General features: G+C 37.4%; 1 protein-coding gene across 1 annotated transcript in view; it reads left to right on the top strand.

The window, feature by feature from the left end:
* Positions 1-6: 6 nt before the first annotated feature.
* The window catches only part of LOC125344899 (nuclear receptor coactivator 2-like), a gene marked incomplete at its 5' end in the record, with an annotated part of 31,841 nt that continues 20,461 nt past the window's right edge, over positions 7-11,386 (top strand). Inside the window, 2 exons of the mRNA XM_048337195.1 lie at positions 7-843; positions 9,266-9,476. Coding sequence (XP_048193152.1) covers positions 7-843; positions 9,266-9,476 — 1,048 coding nt within the window. The remainder of the gene's footprint in view (positions 844-9,265; positions 9,477-11,386) is intronic.

The following is an 11,386-nucleotide window of genomic DNA, read 5'->3' as shown; positions in this document are numbered from 1 at the left end:
GGAGTTTGCAACAGCACAGGAAATAGCCATAGTTATACCAACAGTTCCCTCAATGCACTTCAAGCCCTCAGTGAGGGTCATGGGGTCTCATTAGGGTCATCGTTGGCTTCACCGGACCTAAAAAGGGGCAATTTGCAAAACTCCCCAGTTAATATGAATCCTCCCCCACTCAGCAAGATGGGAAGCTTGGACTCCAAAGACTGTTTTGGACTTTATGGGGAGCCATCAGAAGGTACAACTGGACAAGCGGAGAACAGCTGCCACCCTGGAGAGCAAAAGGAAACAAGTGATTCCCGCATGCCCCAGGCTGTGAGTGGGGACAGAGCTGAGGGACAGAACCGGTTACATGACCGCAAAGGGCAGACCAAACTCCTGCAACTGCTGACCACCAAGTCTGACCAAATGGAGCCTTCACCCCTGCCCAGCTCTTTGTCAGACACAAACAAGGACCCCACAGGCAGCTTATCTGGGCCTGGCTCCACACACGGGACCTCGCTCAAGGAGAAGCATAAAATTTTGCACAGACTCTTGCAGGACAGCAGTTCCCCTGTGGACTTGGCCAAGCTAACAGCAGAAGCTACAGGCAAAGAGCTGAGCCAGGGGTCCAGTAGCACAGCTCCTGGGTCTGAAGTGACTATTAAACAAGAGCCAGTGAGCCCCAAGAAGAAAGAGAATGCACTACTTCGCTATTTGCTAGATAAAGATGATACTAAAGATATTGGTTTACGCGAAATTACCCCAAAACTTGAGCGACTGGACAGTAAGACAGACCCTGCCAGTAATACAAAACTAATAGCTATGAAAACTGAGAAGGAGGAGATAAGCTTTGAGCCCAATGACCAGGTAAGTTTTGTGATGTCTTTTCCTCAAGTATATTAATGTTTATCCATCAAAGATTTTCTCCACAGGTACAATTTGAGGCTTTAGGTGATCTGGTGAAAATGAGCCCTTTCCTTTTAGTTCTCACCTTGAAACAGAGTTAACTGGCATTGAAGATGTCAAACCCTCCGCCTAGTAAAAACTGACACCTTTATAGTCAGGTGGACAGCCTTAGCAGCCCATGTAGACTATGTCGTTACCATTCATTTCTTCCATTGTAATACAAAACAGGCGTAGACACAACGAAAAAAGCATGGCTATGCTTCAGTAAAATTTCACATATGGAGTACACAGTTTTCATGGACACAGAATACTCTGAATTTTCTTCCTTTCAGTAACTACTAAAAAAGAACTGTTTTCTTAACTCATTAGTCATACAAAAAAAAAAAAAAAAGATAGGTGAGCAGGATGAGCAACAGCCTAGCAGTAGATTACTGATCAGAGTTTAAATCAAGGTTCTGCTCCTGCTAATGAAGATCATTCTACATTCTTCAGTCAACACTAGATCCTTGTTATAATACATAAAAGGAAATACATTGAAATGGAGAGGTAAAAAGGTGATGGAGTAGCAGTAATATACAAGTTCAAAACTAATATGAATAGCTTATACTGTCCCTTATGCTTGTCTGAATAATTAATGCCTTGAAAAAATCCAGGGCATCCAAGGGATCCAAGGTGAAGTTCAAAATCATTCTTTTTTTTAATTGACAAATAAAAACCACATATATTTATGATACATAATACAATGTTTTGAAATATGCCTACCTCATGAATGGCTTAGCTTATTAACAAAATTATGTATTGCCCCATATACTACCAATTTTTGTAGTGCAAATGCTTAAAATCTGCTCTTCCTGATTTTCAAGTGTATAATACATTTGTTATTAGCTATTGCTTCCATGTTATACAGTAGATTTTATATCCTTTCAAACATCTCAAGCCCTCCCCCTTGAAATCATTCTTTTTTGGAAGCAGGCTGTTGGTTTGTTGGGAGGTTGGAGGAGAATGCCAGTACTGGAACTTGAATTCAAGGCCAGTGCACTCTCCTTTAACTTTTTTAAGCTCAAAGGTAGCTCCACCATCACTTGAGCCACAGCTCCACTTTCAGATTTTTGCTGGTTAATCAGAAATGCAGTCTTACGGACTTTCCTGCCTAGACTGCCTTTGAAACTGTGGCCATCAGATCTCAGCCTCCTGAGTATCAAGGATTATAGATGTGAGTCACCAGCACCCATCTCAAAATTATTCTTGATAGCATTCTTAGATAATAATGGCATCACAGGGGAAAAAAATAGTTGGATTCCTATAGCCATAATGGTTTGACATTATGGTTTGAAATTTCCTGGGGAATTGCAGTAATTGCAAATTAGTTATTCCAAACTTCACCCTGGACTATCAACTCTTCTTTAATCCCTAAACATGTATTGCATGGTGAACCTTTTCTTTGCTCATGATGATTAAGAAGTGAAGAAGCTGCAAAGCCTCCCTATTTAAACAATGGCTCATAACATTCTTGAAATTTGTTTTGCAACTGGATATATTATGTGTTGCCATCTTAAGGGAAAGAACGGATGGGAGGAGGAAAGCTGCAGAGCTTCATAGTCTTTGCTGGGTCAGAGGCAGACTAGATGCCTGCTGGGAACCAAGGGTAGCCATAAGAACCAACGAGAGCAAAGCTTATCCTGGCCAGTTCCCCTTCCTATACTAAGTTCCCTTTGTTTCTTTTATTTGATGTTTTGACAACTGCTACCATCCTTGAGGACAGATAAAATTGTTAAAAACCTACATACCCATCACGAGGTCAAATTCATTAAGATCATTGGTATTTCCTTCCTTAGACTAAGTTAATGCAAGGTTCTTGTAACAGCTATCTGGTAATATAAAGTCATGAGTTTGGGGGTACCAGGGCTTCAGCAGAAAGTTAGTAGCAATGTCTTGACATCTGCCAGTGTTTTCACCTTTTGAGGTTTTCTAGATTAGACTATATGGTGACAGGCCAAAGTGACAGACACAGTGATTCAGTTGTCCTGAACATGCTAGAAAATAAGATTGTGGCTCATGAGGTCCACTTTAGCTTGGTATGTAACAAGGGCCCGCCCCTTCCTCCATAAAGAGAATTTGTTTCTGCTTTGGCCTGAGACCCTAGGTACTTAAAGGATCACGGGGATCATGGAAAGGGGCCAGTGCTTGGCATTTCCATATATTATTGCACTACAGTCAAGAAAAGTTTGGTGATGTTACAGGCATAGTTTCTAATCATTATTTAGGAGAAACAGTTTCTAATTAAAATTGTCTCATTTAGGAAACCTCAATCTGAAGATGTAATCAGCACAGGTCTGTTATTTTGGGTAGATCAATAAGCAATGTTCAGAGTGTCAAATGGAGACTATTTCAAGAGGAGAAAAAAATTGGAAGAAGAAAGGACATGAGTAGAGGGTGATGGAGAGGATAGTTATAATTAAAATGCTTTACATACATGTATGAAAATATAATTATAAGACCTGTTAAAATTGGTTAAAAAGCATGTCCTTGGAGCACAAGGAAGAGCAATGGAGAAGGTGAACTTGATCGAAGTAAGTTATATGCTCTATGGAAATGTCACAGTGAAACAAATGCAGATAAATTCATGAACATACAATAAGTCTATTTTTTGTAATGAAATCCAGTTTCTAGTCTCTCCTTCCCTTCACACCCTCTTAAAACTACATAAAAAATGCAAAGCAACAGTAACATCAAAAAACATTGCGACATGAAGTTACTACAGGAAGTGTGTTACCTAAATTTAGATCAGAAAAAGAGGAAAGAAAACAATCATCTTTCACGGTGCCCTCCTTCCCCACTCATCAATATAGAGTAGTTGCATGTTTTATCCCTGCTACATGGAGTTATTGAAGATTTTTCTTTCATTCCAGTGTATACAATAAGTTATATAGTAAGATTAAACAGCCTGAGTTGCAATTAACTGTCCTGTTATTTTTTAACTTAGAAGAAAAGTCATTCATTGTTCAACTTACTACTAACTTACTAAAGATAGGAAGTACTTGGTAGTACCTGTACTATTATATCAAAAATAGCATTTTTTTAAACTGGGTAGAGTATTTAAGCATGATATGTTTCTATGGCATTTCCTAACCAACAGGAAACAGAAACAGTGACAGAAAAATTTCCAGTATATTTACTGAGTTAAATCCTGTGCTTATTTATACAATGGTTCATGGTTGACTCCTAACCAAATGAAACTTTTAGATTCTTTCAAATGCTACTAAAAGAGTGAGGCTTTGGAAATTGTCTCTTGGCATTTTTAACTCCTTTAGAAAGGCAGACCACACTTTAATTTCCTGAAAATTTCCCTTCAAGTGTGGTAGACTTGTGTTTTTCTTCCTTACTTTAGATAGACAGTTGTACTGCAATTATACCTTTTATTTAATGTATTCCGAAAAGATACTTTGTAACTTGTTATAATACTTAACATTATTAAAATGCATGTTTTCTTTATCTACTTTCCCTTGGAGAACAAATTGACTTACACATAAAAAATCATGAAAGTAGAAAAATGAAATCAAGTCTTTTTCATTTTGTAGAACTTTTATAAAAATCAGACTCGTTTTCTGCCTGAAATAGTTTAAGCTAAGTACTCAAATTGATGTGGCTAATTTGAGCATTCAAATAGATGCCTAAGCAAAACTTTGAAGTATCTTGGCAAAGCATTTTAAAGGAAGGCATTAATCTTTCTGTCTTGCAAAGAAATTGTGCCTAACAAAGTAGGTAGGGACTAGAAGAACTTGTGATGGGAATTAAAACTTAACAAAAGTATAGAAGAAATTTTATCAGAAACTACAAATTCATCTCTTCCAGAACTTAGATGAATATAGAAAATAGTGCTATAGTCATTAAATTTTATTGTTAACCAGTCTAAAAAGTGTAGATATTCTGAATTTTTATCTCTAAAGAATATTTAAACCTGCAGCTGGGTTTGGTATGACAGGCCTGTAAACATACATTAGTAAATATGTGACAGTGTTAAATGTATATGCCAAAAATTGACAGTTTAAGTAAGAACAGGCATAATTTTGTTTGTAAAAAAGCTAATGCTGAGATTATAGGTCATTTTAGTGTGCTTAAGAGACTCAGGTTTAATATCCATACCATAAGAACAAATAAAATTGATTGATGAAAATAGTGGATTTTTAAACACTTTAATTATTTAAAATAAATTTATTTAAATCACTCAAATATATGTTAACACATGTATGCATAAAAGTTATGCTTATGTATGCACATTTCAAAGGACACTCGTGTGGAACACCACTTATGAATAGCATGTTACATATGTACATTGTTTTAGACACAGAATTCGATTACAATGGAAGTTCTGGGAATCTCCTCATCAGAATTCTTTGACACTGTGATATCATTGTTTAAACTGAGGTAGTTTGCAGTATTCTTCTCTTCATGGGAAAGACAGTAAAAATAAAAGATGAAACTATAGACCTAGACTGTGTGTAGTTTATAATATAAAACTTTTTCTTGGGGCTGGGAATATGGCCTAGTGGTAGAGTGCTTGCCATGCATACATGAAGCCCTGGGTTGCATTCCTCAGCACCACATATATAGAAAAGGCCAGAAGAAGTGGCGCTGTGGCTGAAGTGGTAGAGTGCTGCTAGCCTTGAGCAAAAATAAGCCAGGGATAGTACTCAGGCCCTGAGATCAAACCCCAGGACTGGCAAAAAAAAAAAAAAAAAAAAAAAAAACCTTTTTATTTTTAGATATTTCAGGGATGGGAACAAATATAACTTTACCTACTAAGAAAAATAACATAATTTACTTATATGCTTGTTTATTGTGCTTGCTTATTTTGGATATTTCTCACTAAAGGCAATCTGCAAAGCTTTTGCAAGAGGTAGTTTATTACTTATTACTGTCTGCTTTCCTCCCTCTGCACCCACTGAACTTTTTTTTTTTTGCCAGTCCTGGGGCTTGAATTCAGGGCCTGAGCACCGTCCCCTGAGCTTCTTTTGCTCAAGGCTAGCACTCTACCACTTGAGCCACAGTGCCACTTCTGGCTTTTTCTGTTTATGTGGTCCTGAAGAATCGAACTCAGGGATTCATGCTTGCTAGGCAAGCACTCTATCACTAGACTATGTTCCTAGCCCCCCCGCCCCCACTGAGCTTTTTTTTTTTTACCAGTCCTGGGGCTTGAACTCAGGGCCTGAGCACTGTCCCTGGCTTCTTTTTGCTCAAGGCTAGCACTCTGCCACTTGCCACAGCGCCACTTCTGGCCTTTTCTATATATGTAGTGCTGAGGAATCGAACCCAGGGCTTCATGTATACAAGGCGAGCACTCTTGCCACTAGGCCATATTCCCAGCCTGCCCCCCTCCCAACTGAACTTTAAGATCCTTTTTTTTTTTTAATTCTCCACACAATACAACATTGTAGAGAAAATTGGCTTCATAGAACAGAAAAATACTTCCCAGCTTATCAGAACCCATTTCTAGTCTCTTATTATTATGAAAAAATTATAGATATTTTACATATACATTTGTGGAACATTTTCCTGAAAAAAATCAATGGAAATTGCAGGAATTTCTATAAGAAACTTATTTAGTGGATCATATAGGAAAAAACTTTTCAACTATGTGTTAATATGATTAAGGAAATTAATATTGTTGATTGAGTACCTATAACTATTGCAAAAACTACCCTTGGAGTACAAAATGTTTATATTGACTTAGACATGTATTCCTCAAAACTTGGTAAAGATAGTTTTATGATGAATTCCCTATACATGTACACTTAAGGTATACAAGTCAGTTTATGCATTTAGAAAAAAAAATGTGGTCATAAATGGTTGTTGAAGTAGTATCCCTTTTGCTCACAAGTCAGCTCAGTAAGTTATATATGCCATAGTAGCCTGAGAGTGGCATGAATGATGTGAATTTGCCTGTCTTTAGTTTTCTGTGGCCGTAACAATGTGTAAAAACATAAATATAGGCTTTTAAGTGGAGCATACTCCTACCTGAGCTATCTTGTTTAGAACTGTGGTCAAAGAAGCCAGAATACCTGGAAGAGGTTGAAGTACAAGACCCTCTTAAGGTGCTTTAAGGATTGTTTTACCTATACTTTAGGATACTAACCTTGGAACTTAATCCTTATCTAGATAAAACTATTCCATAGAGATAACTCATTCTTCTGATGGTGATGTATGACAAGAAAGTGGCCTTATAAATTTCTCTAACAGTATGTTAGGAATTCCTTGGAAATGGTTTTCTGATACATTTACTACCAAGCTATCTAAGTAATAAAATGTTGTTTGAGTCAGAACTTTCTAACTTGAACTATATCTAATCAGAAGATATCCTAAAGCAGCTGTTGTGTTTTACGTTTATAATCCTGGCACTTGACAGATTGAGGCAAAGAGTTCAAATCTAGCCAGAGCTCTATCGTGGTATCCTGACTTAAAAAGACAGGCAGGGGGTGGGGGGGCATCCTATATGGAATACTACCTACTACCTATACTATTTTTACTACATATTGCAAACATCTTAGCAAATCCAGCCTGCATGTGGAATGTAGGATTTATGCAGAGGGTGATAAGAGTAAGCCAGTAAGTGGAACTCGTTATTTTATGTATGGCCTCTATTTCATTTGATTTACCAGTGTAGAGAAAGGAACCACACTTTTCTTGACTCATGGTCAAGGTTTCAAAGCCTATTCAGTGACCTTGAAGAAACTGCCTAATTTATATTTTCCTTGCTATTTTCTTCACTGCAAAGTCATCCCAGCATTTAGCTCAGCCACTTTCTTCGGTGATTGAAATATCTAATTTTAAAAACTGGCACATAAATTAGATTCCACTTAAGAGAATATCTATGAAACCAGTTTAGCTTTGTGGAAGAAGAAAAGTCTTAGATATAAAATAGTAGAGATAGATACCTTATCATATTAATATTATTAATTTACATTGAATTTAAAGGGAAAGAGAGAACCCTAAGAAATAGTTGTGGCTTCTATAAATGAAGTTACATTCTGTGTGGGGACCTAATAGCTTTTATCCTGCTTTCCTGTATTTTGTTACCTAAACTAATGATGACTAAGAAAGCCATTGTCATTTGACACTGAGAGCGTAAGCAGAAAGAAAAACTAAAAAGCCACTCACATTGAAAAGGCAATGCTTAACGAGTTCTTGGTTACTTCAGGTTCATTTTGCACCCATCCCCACTCCCACTATCCTGCTTTCATGGAGGAAACATGAAGGAAATGCACACCGGCTATTTGGATCACACTTCATACTACATTTTGTGTTATCACTGTTTCTCAGGGAAACTTAACAAAACCTAGACTTGAACTGTAAGTCATACTCCACTCAAATTGATTGGAAATATGCATGTGCATAATTATTTGAGTGATTGGCATAATAAAGAGTTTATAAATTGCCAGTGAATGAAAATGTAAGAAGAGCTTTCTTCCTACTTTTGCCATCTCTTCTAGATGAGGGAATTCAGGACCAAGATTAAATTACTTCCCCTTTGTCATTTTAACTTTTTTATTATTAATTTATTTATTGTTAAAGTGATGTACAGAGGGGTTACAGTTTCATATGTAAGGCAATGAGTACATTTCTTATCCAACTTGTTACCTCCTCCCACATTTTTCTCCCACCTTTCTCTCCTCCCCAATTCCTCCCCCCTCCCAGTTGTACAGTTGGTTTACAGATATTGTCTTGTAAGTATTGCTGTTGCACTGGTTCACCTTTTCCCCTTTGTCTCTCCATTTTGATGTTCCCCTTCCCTTCCTTCCTAGTTCCTATAAACATACATACAATACCAAGGATACTAAAATCAGTTACAGTGACATTGAAAATAACAACAGTGGTATACCAGTTATTTCCATAACTTGGAGTTCATTTTGCTTAGCATCATCTTATGTACATGGCTATTGAGCTATTGTGATCTTCTGCTAGACTATCCTAGACATGTACTAACTATTACCATGAGGGAAACCATAGCGTCTATGTTTATTTAAGTCTGGCTCACTTCACTTACTATGATTTTTTTCCATATCCTTCCATTTCCTTATGAATGGGGCAATGCCATTCTTTCTGATAGAAGCATAGAATTCCATTGTGTATTTGTACCACAAACTACCAGCACAACTATGTTCATTCAGCACAATTTGCCATCACTGAAATGTGGAACCAACCCAGATGCCCCTCAGTTAATGAATGTCAGTTTAACTTTTTTAAGATGATCAGTCAGCTGTTCAGCCTCACATTTGTGTGCATGTTTTTGTTTGTGGTGCCTCAGGTAGGTGTGTAATTGCTAATGGGCCTGGGAACCCACTCCTGGAGTGTGCAAAAATGAACTCTTCTGTTTTTTTCACTACAGCCTGGCAGTGAGCTAGACAACTTGGAGGAGATTTTGGATGATTTACAGAATAGTCAGTTACCACAGCTTTTCCCAGACACGAGGCCTGGCGCCCCTGCTGGATCAGTTGACAAGCAAGCCATCATCAATGACCTCATGCAACTCACAGCTGAAAACAGCCCTGTTACACCCGTTGGAACCCAGAAAACAGCATTGCGAATTTCACAGAGCAGTGAGTATGAGATGTTGCTGGGCTTGCCAAGAAATTCCTATGTCATCACTATTCAATGTTAAAGTCTGGTACAGACAGCTTAGTCACATCAAGGGTTTTGTGATCAATAGCACCATCTACTGTCTCAAGTTTTCCAGAAACTGTTCAGAACATATTAAGGTAAACATGGCTCCCTGATGTTTCCTTGAGGATAGTGTGATCCAGGTTGCACATGCAGCAAGCCTGACCTACTGATGAAGTTCCTCAGCTGATTGTCACAGCTCCCTTCATTTCAGCTACTGCCTTCTACTGGCAGCTTTAAAATGGATTTTAATTAAGACAGAGACAGAAGGATTATAAATTTGAGACCAGCTGTGCTGCAAGACCAAGAAAAACAGTCGCAAAAACTAAAATCAAGATGGAGGAGAGGGAGAGGGGAAAATGCTTCTCAACATATGTTTATATAGAATTTTGTCATATAGTTTCTTTAAGTTTAATTTTATAAAATACATTTTATCATTTATTTAAAACCTTTAAAGGCAGTGATTAAAAACTATTCACTTAGATAAAACCTTGATATTTCCTAATGTCTGACAGTTTTGAATGGGGAGAAAAATGTTTTTCTGTAGCAGGACAGTAATTGATAGAAAGATAACCTCTAGTGTTGGTGGTTTGGCCACCTATAATCCTAACTATGCAAGAGACTGAGATCTGAGTAGTTCAAAGCAGAAAAGTTCGTGAGATTCTAATCTCCATTTAACCAGCAGAAAGCCAGACATGGATGTGTGGCTCAAGCGGTAAGATTTCCATCCTTGAGCAAAAGAGCCAAGTAAGAGTTCAAGTTCCTGAGTTTAAGCCCTGTATGTGTGTGTGTGTGTGTGTGTGTGTGTGTGTGTGTGTGTGTACATACACGCATATTTTTGGCTGAGGCCTAGTATTTGTTCTCAAACCATCAACCAAGAATTGCTACATATTTTCTCAAATAATTCCTGACCATTCTGAAAAGGGGGGAAGAAAAAAGGTTTTTTTTTGTTGTTGTCTCTCAAACTTACCTACCTGGGGAGTGGATAATCAAGTATGGATCAGTGACATTACCAAGTCAAAGAAGTGAGAAGTAAAACAGAAACACATTGGATAGTTTCTGCTATGAAGAGACAATGAAGAGCTAGATGGAGGCTCATAACTCTCCTCTACCTGTATCTCCTAATGGAATTCAGAATGTCACGGAATGCATATATAATTTCCATTGGCAGCCTTAGTTCTTCCAAATATTTTCTCTCCCCTCCGGGTTAGGAAGAAATTACTTTTCCTTAGAATTTTTTTACTGTGTTTATATAATCTAGAAAAAATAAAATACCTGATATTTTTAATGAATTGGGTCTGAAAATTAAAATATAAGAGCCATCACCTTACAGATTGTGTATGTGAAATTAGTATGGTGTTTAGTACACAAGAAACTTTTATGAACTAGCTATAAAAATTATTTCCCATCTAAGTTTGTCCAAAATTTAAAGAAGCTATACTTAAAATAATAACTTTCAGATTAATACTGCTTTAGATAACACAGTTTATACTTAAAGATTTTTATCTTCCAATGAGAATATCCTCTTTTAATTCTAATCCTAGCAAAGTCACATTGGGAAATTATACTCTAACGTGGTTTACTGGTATACTGGTGGTTTACGCCGGTAATTCTGGCTACTCAAGAGGTTGAGCTCTGAGTTCAACGCCAGGCCAGGAAGGAATGTTCACGAGAGACTTGCTTCCAATTAACCACTAAAAAAGCTGGAACTAGAGCTGTGGTTCAAATGGTAGAGTCCTGGTCTTGAGCAAAAAAGCTCAGGTACAGCACCCAGGCCTTGATTTCAAACCCCAGTACTAGCACCAAGAAAAGAAAATATATTCTAACCCAGTAGATTAAGGAGGATTGT

The sequence above is a fragment of the Perognathus longimembris genome, unplaced genomic scaffold (assembly GCF_023159225.1).
Source record: "Perognathus longimembris pacificus isolate PPM17 unplaced genomic scaffold, ASM2315922v1 HiC_scaffold_4583, whole genome shotgun sequence".
NCBI classification, from domain to species: Eukaryota; Metazoa; Chordata; class Mammalia; order Rodentia; family Heteromyidae; genus Perognathus; species Perognathus longimembris.
The sequence above is the reverse complement of the archived record's forward strand: the minus strand, read 5'-3'. Positions and strand labels throughout refer to the sequence as shown.